The following is a 22,392-nucleotide window of genomic DNA, read 5'->3' as shown; positions in this document are numbered from 1 at the left end:
GCAGCCGTCCAGTGCCCTAGCATCCATGGGAACCGAGAGAGGTTGAGTGGGAATATCAAGCTCAGAAACATTAGTAGCATCCATAAAACTTTCATCAGCCCCAGAGTCAATGAGCCCTCGGAGAGACTTAGATGTGTCTCCCCACAGCAAAAGCACAAAAATAGGTGTGCGAGTGATGAGGAATTAGTGAACTCCCAGTCTGGCTCACCAAAGACAAGGGTTTCCTAACAGGGCAGGTAGCTAGCTATATAATGTCCTGCCCCTCCACAGTACAGACAACAGTTTGAACTCAGCCTATGTGAGCGATCCCCAACCGATAACCTAGCTCGTCCCAATTGCATAGGCTCAGGAGTATCCAATTCACCCGTCATTGATGATTCACGAAGGTGAATTGATCGTTGATGATCGTTGATGATTTTCAAAGGTGAGCGAGCCATAGTGGATGAACGAGTGTGCCCGAGACTAGACCTCCTCTCACTCCTGCTTTTCCTTAGGCGTCCATCAATTCTAATGGTGACGGCGATGAGGGAGTTGAGGTCCACCGGTAGTTCCCGAGCAGCTAGCTCATCTTTTACCACCTCAGATAATCTGTGAAGAACGGTATCGAAAAGAGACTCCAGATTCCAGGCACTCTCGGCAGCCAACGTGCAAAAATCAACCTTGTAGTCTGCCACACTACGGGAGTTTTGACGTAATTCAAGAAGTTTACTGGCCGCCTCTCTCCCGGATACCGGAGAATCGAATACCTTCCTCCCCTCTGCCATGAAATCCTCCAGATGACAACAAATGGTGGATTGTTGCTCCCGAACTGCCGTAGCCCAGGAGAGCGCCCTTCCTGACATTAGCGTAATAATATACAGTATCTTTGACCGGTCCGAAGAGAACGAAGATGGCTGCAGCTCAAAAATAAGGGAGCATTAAGAAACCCTGGCAGGTTCCAGGATCCCCAGGATATCGCTCCGGAGGAGCCGCGGTAGGCTGTACAAACCCACCACCGATAGTAGACAGATTACTGGATGGTTGGGTGGTCTCGGAGGTGGCAGGCTGCCTATGACCTAACTCACTGATTCGCTCCATGATAGCCTTGAACCCTTGGTCGTGACGTCGAGTCCAGGAGGTACAGTGTGGCTGGCAGACTCACGGTCAGAGCAGGAAGAATGGTCAGGCAGACGGGTACAGAGTCCAAAAAACAGGCAAGGGTCAAAACCGGGAGGACTAGTAAAAGAGAATAGAAAAGGCAAGAGCACGGGAAAAACACTATGGTTGATTTGGAACATACAAGACGAACTGGCACAGAGAGACAGGAAACCCAGGGATAAATACACCAGGGATACTGTACCAAGTGACACCTGGAGGGGTTGGAGGGAATAATAAGGACAGGTGAAACTGATCAGGGTGTGACACACAGTTTTATTTGAGACGACTATACCACCATCAAGATTAATTGTCAGATCTAACAGAAGATCTCTTTGTTTCTTGAGACCTAAAATTAGCATCTCTGTTTTGTCTGAGTTCCTTATGTCTGCAACACAGGCTTCCTTGGGGGGCAATTTTGGGGCTTCACCATGTTTCATCAAAATGTACTGCTGTGTATCGTCTGCATAGCAGTGAAAGTTAACATTATGTTTCCGAATGACATCACCAAGAGGTATTATATATAGTGAAAACAATAGTGGTCCAGGAGGGGACTAAGCACGCACCCAAGAGGCCCGTGTTGAGGATCAGCATGGCAGATGTGTTGTTGCCTACCCTTACCACTTGGGGGCAGGAAGTCCAGGATCCAGTTGCAGAGGGAGGTGTTTAGTCCCAGGGTCCTTAGCTTAGTGATGAGCTTTGAGGGCACTATGGTGTTGAACTCTGAGCTGTGAGCACGTCCTGGTAATCCGTCTGGCCCTGCGAATGTGGACCTGTTAAAGGTCTTACTCACATCGGCTAAGGAGATCATGATCACACTGTTGTACGGAACAGCTGGTGCTCTCATGCATGCTTCAGTGTTGCTTGCCTCGAAGCACAATAGAAGTCCTTTAGCTCGTCTGGTGGACACGTGTGATGAAGCTTATTATTTTAAAAAAAATATTGTTGTTTGTGGCTTTTTAAAAAGCCTACCATGTGAATGAGAGTGGTTTTGTGTGTACTCAACTTATGTGTGCATGGTGTAAATGTGAGGTGTGCCTGTACATTTGTAAGTGTGTGTTTCTCTCTCTTTCTCTGTGTATGTTCCTGTGTAGTGTCTAACTCTAATTGATTCACTACCCAGGTCAATGGCTCTGCGGTTAAAGAGGAGCTCAGCTCACACATCCTGTAGTTAGCTTCTCACTCTCATCACGGGCCAATCATCACCCAAGTCATATGTGTTTCTGTTCTGATCTGTGTGTGCGCGCACGTCTGTGTGCTTGTGTGTGTACATGTGTGTGTGTGTTTGTGTGTGTGTGCGCGTGTGTGCATGTGTGTGTTTGTGTGTGTGTCTGTTTGCATCTGAGCTCCTAGAGTGTGCGGCTCTCTTTTATTTTCAAGTTTATTTTCAAGTTTGTGTGTCTGTGTCATAATTATTAAATTGCCTTTATTTAAAAAACAGAAGAAACTAAATGCACATTCACTTTATTCCAGGCAACATTACAGTATTTCATGAATTGTACAACAAGTCTGGGTTATTACAGTAACACCCTTGGTTATTACAGTAACAAGACTGGGTTATTGCAGTAAAGATCCTGGGTTATTACAGTAACAAGCCTGGGTTATTTCAGTAACAAGCCTGGGTTATTACAGTAACAAGCCCAGGTTATTACAGTAACAAAACTGGGTTATTACATTAACAAGCCTGGGATATTACAGTAACACCCTTGGTTATTACAGTAACAAGCCTGGGATATTACAATTCCAAGCTTTGGCTCCATGGCTATTACAGTAACAAGCCTGGGTTATTTCAGTAACAAGACTGGGATATTACAGTAACAAGCCTGGGCTATTACAGTAACAAGGCTGGGATATTACAGTAACAAGCCTGGGTCATTGCAGAAACCATCACATGTGCAAATACATTCACATCAAAAACAGATCATACTTCTTTCTGTCTAACAGGCACCATACTGTATGTGTCTGATGATAATACAGACAGCTATCAAATCAATGAGGCCTAATATTACCCAGAGCACACGACACATACAGGTACTTAGGCTAACTAGCTGAACATTTGGCATTTGGTATTTATCAGGCTCCCCATTAGCCGCTGCAAAAGCATCAGCCACTCTTTCTGGGGCCCATATGAAACATGACATCATACATAGTACAGAACATTATTCCCTCCTGAAACGTTCTCTGTGCTATGCAGTGTGAGGGTTTGACCACTAGGCTGTGCATTGGAGAAACTCAAGATGATACTGTACCTCTCAGGCTGTTTGGGTGAGACCTGCTACTCCTTTGCAGTGGTGTGTGTGTGTGTTCAGTGTGTGTTCAGTGTGGCCTGGGGACAGGGTGTTGCAGGGTCATGTGTTCAGCTCCAGTGAAGGGCAGTCTGTGTGTACAGTAGTGATGCACCACCTCTGGTATACTGTTGAACACACAGCTACTCTGGTCCAGAGTATAACCCAGACCCTTACTGCCCTTAGTCTGGGCCACGATGATATGGACACAACACTGACTGGTCCTGGGAGAGAGAGAGAGAGCGAGAGAGGGGGGGGGGGGGGGAGGGAGAGAGAGAAAAAGAGAGAGAGAGAGAGAGGGGGGGGGAGAGAGTGAGAGAGACAGAGAGAGAGAGACAGAGACAGAGAGAAAGAATGAGAGAGAGAGAGGGGAGGGAGAGAGGGAGGGAGAGAGAGAGAGAGAGAGAGAGAGAGGGACCATATTACTTCAGTAACAGGGGGAGATGTGGAACTATAGCTACATAACTAGAGGCTAGTCTGGATGTCTGTACTGTAGCAAAGGGTTAGGGGCTTAGTTATTCCAACACATGCTGCTCACCCTCCATGTCTGTGGTGTGTATAGCGGTTAATGATGAGTGCTCACTGAAGAGTGAGAAGTGTAACACACAGAAACACACTAACTTGAGCGCGATGGAGTATTTGCTGGTCCCTGATTCGCTGTCTCTAACCAGGAAGCTGGCATCCCTGCAGCGCTGGAGCTGAGCCTCTGCCTGCTGGCGACTCACACTGCCATGGTACCAGCTAGAGGAGGGGGAGAGGGGAGAAGAGAGGAATGAGGTGAAAGAGAGGGAGAAATAAACATACATACAATGTTTAGAGCTTCAGAGCAGTAGAATGGATGAGGATGAATGTCATATTGTAAACCGGCTCATCAAACATCTCATTCCAAAATCATGGGCATTAATATGGAGTTGGTCCCCCCTTTACTGCTTTAACAGCCTTCACTCTTCTGGGAAGGCTTTCCACTAGATGTTAGGACATTGCTGCGGGGACTTGCTTCCATTCAGACACAAGGCCATTAGTGAGGTTGGGCACTGATGTTGGGCAATTAGGCCTGGCTTGCAGTTGCTGTTCTAATTCATCCCAAAGGTGTTAGATGGGGTTGGGGTCAGGGCACTGTGCAGGCCAGTCGAGTTCTTCCACACGGATCTCGACAAACCATTTCTGTATGGACTTTGCTTTGTGCACAGGGGCATTGTCATGCTGAAACAGGAAAGGGCCTTCCCCAAACTGTTGCCACAAAGTTGGAAGCACAGAATCGTCTAGAATGTCATTGTATGCTGTAGTGTTAAGCTTTCCCTTCACTGGAACTAAAGGGGCCTAGCCGGAACCATGAAAAACAGTCCCAGAACATTATTCCTCCAACACCAAACTTTATAGTTGGCACTATGCATTCGGGCAGGTAGCGTTCTCCTGGCATCCGCCAAACCAAGATTTGTCCGTTGGACTGACAGATGGTGAAGCGTGATTCATTACTACAGAGAACACGTTTCCATTGCTCCAGAGTCCACAAACCGTTCTTGTGCTGATGTAGCTTCCACAGGCAGTTTGGAACTCAGTAGTGAGTGTTGCAACCGAGGACAGGTATATTTTTAGGCGTTACGCACTACATCACTTCAGCTTGCATGGCCTACCACTTCACGGCTACGCCGTTTTTGCTCCTAGACGTTTCCACTTCATAATAACAGCACTTACAGTTGACCAGCTGTAGCAGGGTAGAAATTTGACGAACTGACTTGTTGGAAAGGTGGCATCCTATGACTAGCCGGTTACCACCTGGTTACTCAACGCTGCACCTTAGAGGCTGCTGCCCTATGTACACAGTCATGGAATCACTGGTCACTTTAATAATGTTGACATACTGCTTTACTCATCACTTATGTATATACTGTATTCTATTGTATTTTAGTCAACGCCACTCTGACATTGCTCGTCCTAATATTTATATATTTATTAATTCCATTCTTTACTTTGAGATTTGTGTGTATTGTTGTGAATTGTTAGATTCTACTGCACTATTGGAGCTAGGAACACAAGCATTTCACTACACCTGCAATAACATCTGCTAAATATGTGTATGTGACCAATAACATTTGAAAGTAACTGAGTAAGCCATTCTACTGCCAATGTTTGTCTATATGGAGATTGCATGGCTTTGTGCTCAAATGTATACAGCTGACAGCAACAGGTGTGGCTGAAATAGCCGAATCCACTAATTTAAGTCCACATACTGCTGTATATATAGTGTATCTCAATCCCCCCCATCCAGCCTCTCCCTTCTCCCTCTCCTCTTCCCGTACCTCTGTTTCTCCAGGGGCAGGGTGGGGTCCACTTTGGCTGTCTCTGCGTTGGGTGTGGAGGTGGTGGAGGGAGGAGAAGAGGATGGGGAAAGTTTGGGAGTGGGAAAAGAGTGAGAGGTGGGAGAGGGGGGAGAGGAATGAGAGAGTGGTGAGGGAGGAGAGAGTTTGAGAATGGGGGAAGTAGGGGAGGAGGGAGAGGGGACGAGGACTTTCTTGTTCCAGGTCTTCTGTCTGAGGGTCTGCTGATGACTGAGAGTCTGCTGTCTGATGGGTGGAGGAGGTTCCTCTTTAGGGGGCAAACTGCTCATTCCCTTCTTAAACTGGGCTGGAGAGCGAGAGAGAGAGAGAGAGAGAGAGAGAGAGAGAGAGAGAGAGAGAGAGAGAGAGAGAGAACTGTGTATGTTTGTGTATCGTTGTTGTACCCAATATGTTCCCTCTCCTTCCCTCCCTCTATCTCCCTCCTTCCCTCCCTTTACCTCCCTCCTTCCCTCCCTCTATCTCCCTCCTTCCCTCCCTTTACCTTCCTCCTTCCCACCCTTTACCGCCCTCCTTCCCTCCCTTTACCTCCCTCCCTCTGGAAAACATATCTACCTGTCAGTGCTCTGACGATGTCCTCCTTCCTCCACTCCCAGGGTAGTTCATACTCTCCAGGGGGGCGAGGGTCTGACTCCGGCCGTGTCACAGGGATCCACACCCCTCCTGCCTCCCCATCTGTCTCCAGCAGCCCCTCGTAGGGAGTGTCGTAGATGTGGGGGGGTGCGGGCTTGCCCCCTTCTCCATCTCCCTTGGGAAGCAGCACACACACCTTCAGCAGGTCCTTGGAGCCCCGCCTACGAATACCTACAATGTCATAATAAAAATAACATGGTCATTATTTGGTAGGCCTGTTTGACCCATGTGGATATCAAACCCTCAACTCTGCCATTCCAACGTTACTGCTAATGTGACATGATTGTGATCCATTGTTCAGTTGTAGACTGTCAGAAAAAACTATGCCATCTAGAACCTAAAAGGGTTATTCGGGTATCCACATAGGAAAACCTTTAGAAGAACCCTTTTTGGTTCCAGGTAGAACATTTTACACAGAGGGTTCTACATGGAACCCAAAATAGTACTGCCTGGATCAAGAAAGGTTCTACCTGGAACCAATGGGGACAGCCTATGGGGACAGCCGAAGAAACCTTTTGGAACCCCTATTTCTAAGAGTATAACACATAGCTTAGTAGCTTGTGATGTGGTCAGACATGTCTGTGGAGGCCGTCAGGTAGCCTGTGTGTCTGGGCTATTGTGTGACTAAACAATGGAGCTACGGGAAGAAAGGTCAACACAGAGCCTGAATGGATGACAGAACAGACCTCTTCCTGAATTCTGGGAAGTGATTGGGTGAGACCAGGAGGAGGGGGATGGGAGATGGGGGTCTTTTGGTTCTTTTCACACAAAAGTAAAGTAAAATGGAAGGGGTGGGGGGAAGAAACTGGAGGTAACTTCCTTTCCAGAGAATGGGGTAAAGGAAACAGAGGCAGGAGACAGGAAATCCAAGAGGAAGCTGCACCCACTGTCGCAGCACAACACCATTCCCATAGCAACCGCCAGTAGGGAGGAAGTCAGGGGAGAGAGAGCGGAGGGTCTCGTTCTAGTCCGATCCTTTAAAAACCTTTTAACAGCAGCAGTCTACAACCTTGATTCTGGAGAGCTGCAGGGGGTGCAGGCTTTTGTTCCAGCCCAGCACTAACTCCAGCCCTGATTCGTTGATTAACTAAGCCAGTGTGTATCAGCGCTGTGCTGGAACAAAAGCTTGGACTCCCTGTAGCTCTCCAGGACAAGATCTGACCCCTGACCTTACTGACCTGTGATGATAACCTGGGCGTCATAGGGCTCCATGTATCCATCGTTCTCTCCCTCCCTCTCCGCCTCCCTCTGCTCTCTCGTTTTCTCTGCGTCAAACGGGTCAGCATAGTCCTCCAGAATAATTAGCTACACAGTGGGAGAGAAGTTGTTAAATGCTCTACCTACCCTTCATAGTACTATACTGTAGGCCTTCTGCCAGAGTAACTGCAATAACCTATGTAATTAACCTGTAACAGTCTAGTTGGTATGGAGACGTCCCCTTGACGAACTGGGAATGTTTCTTGGGGAATCTCCCCTGCTCTGTGCTCTGTGTGTGTCTTCCCTCCCATGGCTCTGTGTGTTGAGTGTTTACGTGTCTGTCTGACTGCCTGTATGATCTTCATCAAAGCGGCGCCACAGTGATCTGAGCTACTTGTGGGAGAGCTACAGTCTCCACAGTGTTAGATGATGCCTCAAACATAGCCTTCACTAGGGGAAGAAATATAGGAGGAGAAAGAGGTATTGTGTGTGTGTGTGTGTGTGTGTGTGTGTGTGTGTGTGTGTGTGTGTGTGTGTGTGTGTGTGTCTGTGTGTGTCTGTGTGTGTCTGTGTCTGTGTGTGTGTCTGTGTCTATGTGTGTCTGTGTCTGTGTGTGAGGGTGACAGCAGTTAGGGAACAGGAGGGGAAGGGACACAGGAAGACAGACTGGGGAAAGAGGTTAGGTCTCATTGTGTGTTTTTTGTACGGCTGGTCCCGAGCGCTGTGGCATGAATGCAGCGGGTTATAAAAGCACAGTGCATTGTGTGGTGAGGAAAGAGAGACAGGAGGGGGAGGGAGAAGTAGAGACAAAGGCTGAGGTGGGAGAGAGAGACTGAGCTCTCCAAGCTACAGTTCTTTCTTTATATCAGTGCACACATATATGTATGGAAGCTCGTTCCCACCACCCACTTTTAAAAAAATCTGACTCTGAGATAGTAAGTCATTGTAATGAGATAGTAAGTCATTGTAATGAGATAGTAAGTCATTATTATGAGACAGTATGTCATAATCATGAGATAGTAAGTAATAATATTGCGATACTAAGTCAGAATTCTGAGATAGTAAGTCATTATTAGGAGATACTAAGTCAGAATTCTGAGATAGTAAGTCATTATTAGGAGATACTAAGTCAGAATTCTGAGATAGTAAGTCATTATTAGGAGATATGTTTAGGCGATCTGTATTACGTGAATCACAGATTGTGTGTGTGTGTGTGTGTGTGTGTGCGTGTGTGTGTGTGTGTGTGTATGTGTGTCTGTGTGTGTGTGAGAGAGAGAGAGAGAGAGAGAGAGAGAGAGAGAGAGAGAGAGAGAGAGAGAGAGAGAGAGAGTGAGTTTGTGGTGATATTGTTCCAAATTAATGGACTGAAGAGTTTTGTTTTTTGTGAGTTGGTGCCTGTTTAATTCAATTAATGAATAACAGACTTGATTTGCCATAATTAAAACTGTATCAACCCCTACAAAAAATGGCCATGAATTATAATCCACATAATAATTCACATTTCCTGTTGCTGCAGGATTCTATTCCTGCTGTAGCATACAGGATCAAATGAAGATCCTACATCTGTTTGTGAGAGTCCTTGCATCTATGTATTTAAGAGTGGTTACATTTCTCCTGCCCCATTCCTCAGCTGTTTACCAATTAAGTGGCGGGGAGTAGGCTTTGTTATTGTTTGAATCACAGATTTCCCTTTTAAAAGGGGTCGTGACCTGCAGGACTATTCAATGTCCATGATCCAGACTTATTATCTCATAATTATAACTTACATATCTCATAATAATGAATGACTACCTTATAATTATGACGTAGTATCTCATTATTCGGATTTACTATCTCATAATTATGACTTATTTTACGTATGTAAGGGATAATCGACGTGGGGCCATGCGTTGTATGGAAAATAATGAACAACGTGGAAAGTGTGTTCCACGACGCACTAGCGTTCCACAACGGAGTTACATTATTTTCCAGAGAACGTATAGAGCCCCGAGTTGATTATCCCTTTCATACCATGGCTATAATTTAATACATTTACTGCTAGAAATGTGTTCAACATCCACTGAAGAAGCTAGCAAGTTTACTAAATTGATACCATTCCCATCATAGCCATTATGAAAATCTAAATCAACAATGCCAATAATGTTTTCAATTCGACTTTTGCTTTCAGAAGCAGCTCAAACATCGTCAAAACATGAGTTATACCATGGCGTTGTCGAATACATGTTTCTGATTGGCTTGAAGGGCATTCTAGGGCGTGCATTATTTCATTTTATAAACCTGTTGGTTCGAGTCCCGAATGTTGATTGGCTGAAAACCGTAGTATATCAGACCATACTACAGTTCACCATGGTACATTGGCCATACACCACATGCTATTAAGTAATTATGACTAACTATCTCATAACTTCGGTGGCGGGAACGAGCTTCCATACACATATGACAATAAACAACAAGATCAAATGTGAATTACAGTAAGCCTAATAACACTGTAGGGCTAATTATAGCATTATAGCATATCATTACTACTAAATGCCTTTTTCATTTTTGTTTGTTCAATCTAACACTGTTGACAAAGATGTCGGTACCAAATCTGCGCCACTCACCATCGTTGTTTTGATGTCCAACTTCCCCCTCTCGTTTTCGGATCCCACCTGTTCACCTGTACCGCTATGTTTGGGACCCTTGTCCTGTTTGTCCACTTTGATCATCCTGCTGATGCACGCATGCGCCAAACTGGATGTCCTGGTGGGCCGATGCTCCTCAGATGGCCCCACCTCGAGCTTGGAATTCTTCCTACTCTTCCCAGGGATGAGACTGTCCCAGATCTTACCGTCCTTAAACGAGTTCCCGCCAGTACCCGAGCCGTTCCGACCCAGTTCGATGGCCGAGTTTTTCCGGTTTCTTCCGGTCAGTATAGAGCCCATCCCTCCAGCACTTTCCTTGACCCGGTTCCCCTTCAGACTGGTCCCCGGTGTTAACCCGTGTCTGGTTCGGGGTTGAGTGCCGGACTCCGAGGCAGAGCGGACACGTTCGGTCCCGTTCTTCAGATTGATGGCGGAACTAAACCACTTTGCCATTGCTGGTTACGATCCGTGGCAGTTTTTTGGTTTCTAGCTTTGGCTCAAAACACACTCTCTTAGGCCTACTTAGTCTTAATGTTTATAAATCATCCGCAATCGAGTCACAGAGAATAGTTGGTTAGACTACATAAAACTTTCCAAGCACATTCATCCACGAACACATAGGTCTACGTTTACGCGCCGCGCGCCTGATATTTTATCCGAATTACCCCCTTTGTGATGTTAATGTATTTCAAAAAATTATTACAAATGATTTCTACCCCATAAATTCAGTAGTAAATGTTCTCATATAATTTAAACTCCAAACTTCACCCCATTTGTCGCTTGACCCACTTCGCTTTGTCGTTCCACAGTGCGTAAAGTTACCTCTCCTTTCATCAACTTATAACGCCTGTAATATATATTTCTGACAGTCGCTATCGCTTTATCTCGAAGCTATCCCCGCAGTTTGAAGAGTAGTCTTTGGAGAGCGTAGAATCGGAAGAACTGGAAGTTTTTCTTCGCACTCACTAATGATGATCCCATTCCCGGAGCTACTGGTGTATGGAGCGGGCTGTCAAAGCTGAGTGCTGGAGAGAGAAGTGCGTGTGTGAGAGAAAGAGTTTGGTGGAGTTGGGAAATGGGTGTGGTGGTGGAGTAGCCTACAACAGAATGGTCAAAGAACGCCTCACTAACAGGGAGGAGACAGGGCAGCTTTGGCAACGCATTTCTCAATTGATGATAAAAAAAAAAGTTGTCATCACAGCCGTATTACAACATAGTCAATATTTATTAATCAACATAGTCAATATTAACCTACATTGTTTGAAATTGGTGTGTGCAACACAATAGGCTGCAATTAAACATGTCATCCAAAAATATGAACACTGCTTGAATTCACAGGTTTTGGCACCACAATGAGTGTGAACAAATATGTTTTCAAAATAAGAAAATATGTAATTTGTGTTGAGAATTTTCTGTAGGGAAAAGAGTCGAATGGCTATTTCAGTGGTTGATTCAAATTAGTAGAATAAACTGTCCCATAGGCCTCTGTCCTAATTGCCAATAATCTGTAATAATGTGTGCTAAGGGCGCCCTCTGCTGGGGATCTGGTAGATCAAGTGGAACGGTTACCCATTCCCCTGCCGAGACACTGACTGGTCTGTTTGGTATGGGACTGTTGGAATTTGAGGAGCGCAAACGGATTAATGCCACAAATTGTGATGCGTTTCGTTTGTTTCTGCATTAGCGTACCTCTTTCTTAGCAGTTAAAACATTTTATTATAACAAACACAGCACTAGGCATTTTCATTCACAAAGTTTTTTATTTCTATTTATGTAGACCACTGAAAGACCTCTCCCCTGAGTCAATTTATCACAGATTGACAGACAGACTCACAAATATTCGAAGCGGGCGCTGTCTAGAGCACCGCCTACTGCTATGTGCTCAACCAATACCTGTATTCCCTCTAGCGGGGCTAGGCGGCTCGTCTGGCATCGGTCACAAAGGTAACAGGTTGGAGCTGCATTTAACGAATTTATCTGTCTGTCTCGAATTATGGATATGCTCTGCTCTTTCGGAAGTATTTTCTGTCAGATTTAAACATTATCTGTATTAACACCAAGTAAAACAACAGAAGAGGACTCGAAAGTCGAAAATAAATTGATAAATTGTACTACTTTGACCAAATAGCAGGTATGTTTCTGGATGTTGTTTAGTTCGCTCTAGTTAGCAAGCTAGCTAGCGAACTAACCCAAACAGCTAAATTAACTAGCTAGTTATGACAGTAGCTTGGGGTTAGCTTGCTAGCTCTAGCTGGTTGACTTGCGCAATACAGACACATAGCTAGCTAATACATTTGTCCGCTCCGTCTTTGGTAACTTGCTCTCTTGTTGGTGTCTTACCCTAAGTTTACTTTTAATGATGGCGAAACGGTGCTGGGTAACGTCACTCAGAATTCGAAGGCCACGGAGCAGGTGTATCTTTACATTGCCTCGTCTAGATCTCTCCCGTAGTGGTATTCTCATTTTAAACCATGTGTACAGTCAGTGTACCCATCTGTCAATGTCACACATTCTCTTTTTACATGTCAGTTATTTGACGCTTTCTCGGAGCTCATCTTCAACAACTTTGCTCACTGCCTCTTTTCTCCCAAGTTTCGCTAACGCTAGATGATACTATGACGCATACACTGAGGAATTTAATGTAGCCAGTGAACTCTGTTCAAAAGAGACCCAACGTAAGTTATTTAAGCGATTTACCATTCTCTGTCATTTTATTGGCCAACATTCAGTGATTACTCATGGACATGTGGCCTACAGAAAGTGCCAAGTGGCCAGGGTGTTGTCTCATATCTGATGCAAGATATGAGCATCACAGTGTGGAATATCGGTGACTGGAGGGGTGTATTAGGTGTTTCTATTTGGTGTTTGTGTTCTATTTGGCAACACTGAAGTCTTCTTTGTTATGCCAATGAGTGCCATTAGACTCAGAGAGGAAGAAATGGCTGGTTGTTTGAGTGTGAGAGGAGTGGAAAAGGGTCTGGTTTAAGTCAAGAATGGGATGAATTGCCAATCACCAAGGAAACAGTCTTAACTGAAGGACTGTCTTGGGGACCCAAGTTGGTGTGTTATTTACATTTTCTAATGACAGCAGCATTAATGTGGAAAGTCTTTGGTATTTCAGCCATCAGCCACTCATGAGGGTAGCCTAGTGGTGGGAGAGTTGGACTAGTAACCGAAAGGTTGCAAATTCAAATCCCCGAGCTGACAAGGTACTAATCTGTCGTTCTGCCCCTGAACAGGCAGTTAAACCCACTGTTCCTAGGCCATCATTGAAAATAATAATTTGTTCTTAACTGACTTGCCTAGTTAAATAAAGGTAAACAAAAAAAAATGACTGACAGTCATCAGTAGGGCCCTACAAACATCTGTGTTGTGGATGGAACACAGAATCTAGACACTAAAATGGAATTCAACAATATTTGAACAATATTTTTTGTTTTTCTATTAAAGTGTGATTTTGAGTGAACCTGAATAAACTTTGAAAAAATGGAAACCTAGAAAAACAAAATGGAGAAATCAGGCAAAAAATAAACCAGATTTTATAGGGCCCAACATCAGTCATGATATGTAATCTATTTGTGTCACCACAGAAGGAGACAGTCACACACATGTAAAGCCATCCTCTTTCAGGTACTTTCACTGAAGCACTGCCCTATATGCAGGGACAAGGCCTTGGTTGTAGAGTACAGTCCAGTATCATGATGAGGCTAAGTAGGTTCGGGGTTGAGAATTCCAAGCTGCGGGATAATTAAATTTGAGAGCAGAGCCGGTGGGTTAGGAGACACTAAAGGCGCCTGCATGCATCCCAGCTGAAACAGTTTGGAAGAGTTTATGCATATATTACGACAACATTTTGACTTAAAATGTTTATTTTTTTAAACTTTTGTTCGTTTTAGCTGTTCGGGCACACGTTTTCTCTTGAGGATAGCCGAAGTCTACGCCCCTTCGTCGGGGATTGGTCAACAGTAGGGATTCTTCAACAGTTTTTGTTGTCATTCAACGAGAGATGAAGGACAACTGCACCAAACATCTTAGATGTAGATTTTATTTTTATTTCCTCTAAGATCTCCTCTGCAAAAACGTCAAAATTAATGACATTACTTGAGTTATTAATTCAGACTATTTTGAAGAAGTGTATACTGGCTACGACATCTCAAAATGGACAAACAGTACTATTACTGTTTTTTACCCCCCTTGTTTTTCAAGCAAAGGTCTCAGCTAGGCGCCAGCTGAACTGAAGCATGCTGACACCTAAAGGGAGTCCGTAATCTGAGGACTGTAGAGTCCTCACCTGGTCACACTGTAGTTAGTCTGTTGTTAGGCTGCAGGGCACCGTCCTTTACCTAATCTCTCTAAAGTACATAGTGTGAAGCACTGGCTAAACAGAAGCCTGTTGGTCTTAACCTCAGACAAGTATCCACAGTCAATCTCTGTTGCAGGTCCGGTCAGCTGCCTCGTGTGCTTCTCTCCAGAGAGAGTGACAGAGATTTAGAACCCAGGGGAGGGTTAGAGAGAGATGGCAGGATAGAGAGAGGTTAGCGGGATGGAGGGAAGTCTGGAGAGATAGAGGTTAGGAAGATGGATGAGGGAGGGATAGAGGTGAGGGAGGGATAGAGGTTAGGAAGATGGATTGAAGGATAGAGGTTAGGATGGGAGGGAGGGATAGAGGTTAGGGGGAGGGAAGAAGGGAGGTTATAGCGACAGGTTAGAGGGATAGAGGTGAGGGAGGGAGGGATAGAGGTTAGGAAGATATATCAAAGGATAGAGAGAGGTTAGGATGGGAGGGAGGGATGGAGGGACGAAGGGAGGTTAGAGTGATAGACAAGTTAAAGAGATGGAGGGAGGGTCAGGTGCAGAACAGTGAAATAAGTGAGGCAGACAGACAGACTGAGGGAGAGCTGGAGAGGGCCAGGGGGAGAAGAGTGTTGCGTTCCCAGCGTTTCTGCCCTCATTTTCTGCTCCACATCGTTTGGACAATAGGATGGGCTCACCCTCTGTCCCCTGACTGTCTCCCCTTACCATCTCCTCTCCACTGTCCCCTTTCACTGCTTAGCAGCTGAACTGGCCTGTTGGAAGTGGCTTGACACACTGACACAGAAAGATGGGGAGAGAGAAAGGGAGGTGGAATGAGAGAGAAAGGGAGAGGGAAATGACTGGGGTCCACTCCTGTGTTCCTATTATGTTTGGTCCTTATTCACTGTCAGTTCTCCCTGCTGAGACTGAGCCTCTGTCTCACACACGCACAAGCTAGCAGTGTTTCCCAATATGTTTCAGTACCAGGGACAGGCAAGCAATGCTCCTCCCTCCTTAGAATAGCCAAGTGCCTAGATTAAACTGTAGAATGCAATAAATCAATTTTCAGGAGGTCAGCAACATACTCCCAGGGACCAGGGATTGAGAAACACTGCTTTAAACTCAGCCTTCTACAACTGATTATGGATGATTAGCCTCTGCATGCAGAAAGAAGGCTTAATGTTGAAGATCCTTTGTATCTGTTGACCAACAGTGGGGCAAAAAAGTATTTAGTCAGCCACCAATTGTGCAAGTTCTCCCACTTAAAAAGATGAGAGGCCTGTAATTTTCATCATAGGTACACTTCAACTATGACAGACAAAATGAGAAAAAAAAATCCAGAAAATCACATTGTAGGATTTGTTATGAATTTATTTGCAAATTATGGTGGAAAATAAGTACTTGGTCAATAACAAAAGTTTATCTCAATACTCAATATACCCTTTGTTGGCAATGACAGAGGTCAAACGTTTTCTGTAAGTCTTCACAAGGTTTTCACACACTGTTGCTGGTATTTTGGCCCACTCCTCCATGCAGATCTCCTCTAGAGCAGTGATGTTTTGGGGCTGTTGCTGGGCAACATGGACTTTCAACTCCCTCCAAAGATTTTCTATGGGGTTGAGATCTGGAGACTGGCTAGGCCACTCCAGGACCTTGAAATGCTTCTTACGAAGCCACTCCTTTGTTGCCCGGGCGGTGTGTTTGGGATCATTGTCATGCTGAAAGACCCAGCCACGTCTCATCTTCAATGTCCTTGCTGATGGAAGGAGGTTGTCATTCAAAATCTCACGATACATGGCCCCATTCATTCTTTCCTTTACACGGATCAGTCGTCCTGGTCCCTTTGCAGAAAAACAGCCCCAAAGCATGATGTTTCCACCCCCATGCTTCACAGTAGGTATGGTGTTCTTTGGATGCAACTCAGCATTTTTTGTTCTCCAAACACGACGAGTTGAGTTTTTACCAAAAAGTTATATTTTGGTTTCATCTGACGATATGACATTCTCCCAATCTTCTTCTGGATCATCCAAATGCTCTCTAGCAAACTTCAGACGGGCCTGGACATGTACTGGCTTAAGCAGGGGGACACGTCTGGCACTGCAGGATTTGAGTCCCTGGCGGCGTAGTGTGTTACTGATGGTAGGCTTTGTTACTTTGGTCCCAGCTCTCTGCAGGTCATTCACTAGATCCCCCCCCGTGTGGTTCTGGGATTTTTTTCTCACCGTTCTTGTGATCATTTTGACCCCACGGGGTGAGATCTTGCGTGGAGCACCAGATCAAGGGAGATTATCAGTGGTCTTCCATTTCCTAAAAATTGCTCCCACAGTTGATTTCTTCAAACCAAGCTGCTTACCTATTGCAGATTCAGTCTTCCCAGCCTGGTGCAGGTCAACAATTTTGTTTCTGGTGTCCTTTGACAGCTCTTTGGTCTTGGCCATAGTGGAGTTTGGAGTGTGACTGTTTGAGGTTGTGGACAGGTGCCTTTTATACTGATAACAAGTTCAAACAGGTGCCATTAATACAGGTAACGAGTGGAGGACAGAGGAGCGTCTTATAGAAGAAGGTACAGGTCTGTGAGAGCCAGAAATCTTGCTTGTTTGTAGGTGACCAAATACTTATTTTCCACCATAATTTGCAAATAAATTCATTAAAAATCCTACAATGTGAATTACAGGCCTCTCATCTTTTTAAGTGGGAGAACTTGCACAATTGGTGGCTGACTAAATACTTTTTTGCCCCACTGTATATCTGAAATAAATATCCTAGGCTTTCTGTTGTCCTCTGTCTGAAAGACCTGACTTGTAGCTGGCTTTGGGACCTCTTCACCACTACTTGGCCATTAGGAGGTGCGTGTGACTGTGTGTGTGTGTGACTGTGTGCGCGTGTTACGGTCGTCTGCACTAATGTACAGTGACGGGTGGCTTTTTCAATGGCATGCTTTGGATGTCTGTCTTAGGGCGAGGGATGTGCTAAGTGACGAGCTGAACTGTACACACACTGGAGTTGTAATGACAAAGGCATTTTGGGTTATGATTAATTGTCCTGCAAATGGCCACGGTTATTGTAATTTTTGTTGCAAAATGTTTTGAGCTTATGATGCATCTGTAAAAATGAGTTGGGACTAGAGGTCGACCGATTATGATTTTTCAACGTCGATACCGATTTACTTAAAAAAAAAAAAAACTGCTACCGATTAATCTGCAGATTTGTATATTTATATATTTATTTGTCATAATGTCAATTACAACAATACTGAATGAACAAAAACACTTTTAAAAAAAAACTTAATATAATACATCAATAAAATCAATTTAGTATGTTCGATTTGGTGTAAATAATGCAAAAACAGTGTGTTGGAGAAAGTAAAAGTGCAATATGTGCCATGTAAAAAAGCTAACGTTTAAGTTCCTTGCTCAGAACATATGAAAGCTGGTGATTCCTTTTAACATGAGTCATCAATATTCCCAGGTAAGAAGTTTTAGGTTGTAGTTTTTATAGAACTATTTCTCTCTGCCATTTGTATTTCATATACCTTTGACTATTGGATGTTCAAATAGGCACTTTAGTATTGCCAGCCTAATCTCGGGAGTTGATAGGCTTGAAGTCATAAACAGCGCAATGCTTGAAGCATTGCGAAGAGCTGCTGACACGCTGAAAGTGCTGTTTGAAAGAATGCTTATGAGCCTGCTGCTGCCTACCACCGCTCAATCACTGCTATATCAAATCATAGACTTAATTATAATATAATAATACACAGAAATACCTTAGGTCATTAATATGGTCAAATCCGGAAACTATAATTTTGAAAACAAAACGTTTATCCTTTTAGTGAAATACGGAACCGTTCCGTATTTTATCTAACGGGTGGCATCCATAAGTCTAAATATTGCTGTTACATTGCACAACCTTAAATGTTATGTCATAATTATGTAAAATTCTGGCAAATTAGTTCCAACGAGCCAGGCGGCCCAAACTGTTGCATATACTCTGACTCTGTGTGCAATGAATGCAAAAGAAGTGACACAATTTCCCTAGTTAATATTGCCTGCTAACATGAATTAATTTGAACTAAAATGCATGTTTTAAAATATATACTTCTGTGTATTGATTTTAAGAAAGGCATTGATGTTTATGGCTAGGTACATTCGTGCAACAATTGTGCTTTTTTTCCCGCAAATGCGCTTTTGTTAAATCATCCCCCGTTTGGCGAAGTTGGCTGTCTTTGTTAGGAAGAAATAGTCTTTACAGTTCTCAACGAGCCAGGCGGCCCAAACTGCTGCATATACCCTGACTCTGTTGCACAGAACGCAAGAGAAGTGACACAATTTCCCTAGTTAAAATAAATTAATGTTAGCAGGCAATATTAACTAAATATGCAGGTTTAAAAATATATACTTGTGTATTGATTTTAAGAAAGGCGTTGCTGTTTATGGTTAGGTACACATTGGTGCAACGACAGTGCTTTTTCCACGAATGCGCTTGTTAAATCACCCGTTTGGCGAAGTAGGCTGTGATTCAATGATAAATGAACAGGCACCACATCGATTATATGCAACGCAGGACAAGCTAGATAAACTAGTAATATCATCAACCATGTGTAGTTAACTAGTGATTATTTTAAGATAGGTTTAATGCTAGGTAGCACCTTACTTTGTCTCCTTGCTGCACTCGCATAACAGGTAGTCAGCCTGCCACCCAGTCTCCTCGTGGAGTGCAATGTAATCGGCCATGATCGGTTTCCAAAAATGCCGATTACCAATTGTTATGAAAACTTGAAATCGGCCCTAATTAATTGGCCATTCCGATTAATCGGACGCCCTCTAGTTAGGATATACCTAATGAATACCACACAGCTTGGTGACACCCCTGTCTCCAAAATGAATGAGACAAATGAACCTGCTCCTTCCGACTGTGCCTTCCTGTTTGTAAAATAATTAGAATCTTTCCCACTTCATTTAAGAATAGTTTACGCAATATACGTTTTTCTATCTTCTTGAATATAAAGTTGAATCCCCTTTCTACTAAAATTGTATTTATTATAACGATTATTTTAGTTCAAGATTGTCCTTTAATTGTCAGTTACAACATTATACGATAATTCTGCCAAGCCTAACACACACCCATCCCCTAGTCAGATTGACATAATTAACCTCAACCTCTTAGTCATTTTGTCATACTCATGTATCTGTCTGTACTGTAATGATATGAGCATAGCCATAGGAAGTAGTTTGGGGGTGGGGATGCTCATATCATCATTACAGTACAGACAGATATTATATGAGTATGACAAAATTACTAAGAGGTTGAGGTTAATCTGTCAATCTGACTAGGGGATGGGTGTGTGTGTCTCCTCTCTCGTCCTGATAGCGAGGGCTTTGATTTATACTGGACACCATGTATAAACTGCACCAAGGTCTTCACTGATGCTCTTTACAACACCACTGATCACCTGTGTGCGTGTGGGCCTGCTTGTACACAGTTCATTCCAGAGTGTGTATGAGGAGTGCAGGCATGTGTGGGGGCAGGGCTTCCTATCCACAGGAACAAGAGCTTGACATTGGTGTTATCACAACCATGACACACACTGATAAGAGAGGAAAAACTCTGTACTCTCTGTTTTTGTGTGTCAGTGAGGGAGGCAGCTGGAGAATGAAAGTTTGTCTGTGTGTAAAAGAGGAAGAGAATGAGAGGGTGGTAACTGGGTTAGTGCCTGGTGTTGTAGTTGGTTGGTTATAAGTGCAAAGGAGACATGCTAATGAGACATGCAGTGTAATGACCTAGTGATGACAGCTGACCATGTTAATGAGGCATGCAATGTAATGACCTAGTGATGAGAGCTGACCATGTTAATGAGGCATGCAGTGTAATGACCTAGTGATGAGAGCTGACGTGGCACAGGTCACCATAGAGAGGGAGGCGGGAACTCCTGAGACATTTCAACACAAAAACATCTGATGAAGACGAGTGACAAAGGGACATGTAGAGGGAGGGAGACTGAGTTGACTTACTGAGGGAAACAGAGGGAGGATCCTTCACAAGGACTGGCTATGGATCATGTGTGATTACAGTTGATTGATCTAATAAAGATCCTAGATTGAGGAAGGAGTCTCACCTTTGCTGTGCTGGTTGGGCAGGGCTGGCCTGGCCTAGGCAGGGATTTCTAAAGAAGAGGAAAAACTAAACCAACTGGAAGTCAAGAGAGAGAGCAAGAGAGTACACGTAAGGGGAGCCAGAGAGTGGGAGGTAGGGTGTGTGTGTGTTTCCAGGTTAATGAATAATGAAGGTCACTATGAACAAAGTCCATTCTAAAGCAACTCCACTGAGACTCATTCTCTCACACACCTTTGTAACTTGCAAACCCAATAGAAACACACACAGTCCACCCTCTTTCTGTGTGTCTGCATGACATTCATACCAGTCAGATATTCAGTTGACGTACTTTCCTGGGAAAAAAAACAATAAATTACTGCTGTCTCATTCACTTCTTTAAATTATAACACTTGGAATTTTATTTATTTAACCTTTATTTAACTAGGTAGGCTAGTTGAGAACAAGTTCTCATTTACAACTGCGAACTGGCCAAGATAAAGCATAGCAGTGTGAACAGACAACAACAGTCACACATGGAGTAAACAATAAACTGTATTAAAAATAGCTGTATTAATATTGTCTTTCCCCCTCTCCACTTTCTCTCCCCTTTCCCTGTCTCTCCTCCTCCGCCCCGTCCCCTCTCGCTCTCTCCCTCCCCAGTATGAGTACTCCGTCAGGTCGGAAGAGCCCCGTGGACTACGGGGTTCAGATCCGCTTCATCAACGACTCAGGAGGGGGGCTCCCCTCGACCCAGCTGAGATCCAAGCCCCCCTCCACCTCTAAGTACGGGGTGGCTGTCAGGGTCCAGGGCATCGCTGGACAACCCTATGTGGTTATGAAGGACGGGGGCCCAAAGGGAGATTCGTATGGGGTGCAGCTCCGTACCCACTACCCCCCGGGTTACGGCAGTCTGCCCCGCAGGAGAGACCGAGAGGAGGGAGGGGGAGAGGGAGAGGGGGGAGGAGGGCAGGGAGGGGAGTTACGCAGGGCACATTCACATGGTTCATTACTGGAGAGTGAGGGGGGAGGAGGATTTGGGAGACCACCAGGGGATGGGAGGTCTGGTAGCTATGGGAACCTGGATGGAGGGATTGGGGTTGCGGAAGAGAGAATGGATAGAGGAGGGGTGAGGGAGGGGGGTATGGGGAGGAATATAATGTGTGGGTCGTATCAGTCCGGGCTCAATGGGTCACTGGGGAGGGGAGGGGGGAGTCAGTATGCCCCTGACCTCCATCCTTCCCAAACAGATCAGCCCCCCCTGACCATGGCACACTCCCACCCCCAGAGCCTTCCTTACCCAGCACACCCCCACCCCCAGAGCCTTCCTTACCCAGCACACCCCCACCCCCAGAGCCTTCCTTACCCAGCACAACCCCACCCCCAGAGCCTTCCTTACCCAGCACAACCCCACCCCCAGAGCCTTCCTTACCCAGCACAACCCCACCCCCAGACCCCCGTCAACAGACTGATCAGCAGGTTTGACGGCAGCAGCAGTACCAGAGAACAACAGAGGGGGCGCTCTCCTGTAGCAGAGGACCCTAGAGACACCATCTCCTCTTCCCTCGCCCCCAACCCCTACTCCTCCTCTTCACCATCTCTCACCCCCAACCCCTACTCCTCCCCTTCACCCTCTCTCACCCCCAACCCCTACTCCTCCCCTCCCTCCTCCAGTCACAGCAGCCTGGGGCAGGGCCAAGGCTCCGTTAGCAAGGCAACGCCCCACCCAGTCAATCAGCGGGCTCCGCCGGGGAGGTTTGTCGCTGTGGAGACGCCGTCAGCCAATCGGACAGACCCGCTGGT

The 22,392-nt window shown here is 45.1% G+C and overlaps 2 protein-coding genes across 4 annotated transcripts in view; one reads left to right on the top strand and one right to left on the bottom strand.

The window, feature by feature from the left end:
- Positions 1–2,582: 2,582 nt before the first annotated feature.
- LOC110536089 (SH2 domain-containing adapter protein E-like) lies at positions 2,583–11,337 on the bottom strand. Its single transcript, XM_036939430.2, has 6 exons — positions 10,189–11,337; positions 7,567–7,693; positions 6,311–6,559; positions 5,720–6,044; positions 4,041–4,160; positions 2,583–3,643 (listed from the first exon to the last, which is right to left on the bottom strand). The coding sequence occupies exons 1-6, from the start codon at positions 10,660–10,662 to the stop codon at positions 3,451–3,453; spliced, it is 1,488 nt and encodes a 495-aa protein (XP_036795325.1). The 5' UTR covers positions 10,663–11,337; the 3' UTR covers positions 2,583–3,450.
- Positions 11,338–12,098: 761 nt separating this feature from the next.
- Positions 12,099–22,392, top strand: part of cgna (cingulin a) — a 30,412-nt gene continuing 20,118 nt past the window's right edge. For 2 of the 3 annotated variants that reach the window (XM_036939385.2, XM_036939379.2), the window contains exons 1-2: positions 12,099–12,153; positions 21,253–22,390. In XM_036939385.2, coding sequence (XP_036795280.2) covers positions 21,254–22,390 — 1,137 coding nt within the window. In that variant the 5' untranslated portion in view covers positions 12,099–12,153; position 21,253. Of the gene's footprint in view, positions 12,341–21,252; positions 22,391–22,392 lie in introns of all 3 variants that reach the window. The other variant, XM_036939394.2, reaches the window with a different exon arrangement.

Source organism: Oncorhynchus mykiss, chromosome 2 (assembly GCF_057628025.1).
Source record: "Oncorhynchus mykiss isolate SJ-2025 chromosome 2, ASM5762802v1, whole genome shotgun sequence".
Taxonomy (NCBI): domain Eukaryota; kingdom Metazoa; phylum Chordata; class Actinopteri; order Salmoniformes; family Salmonidae; genus Oncorhynchus; species Oncorhynchus mykiss.
The sequence above is the reverse complement of the archived record's forward strand: the minus strand, read 5'-3'. Positions and strand labels throughout refer to the sequence as shown.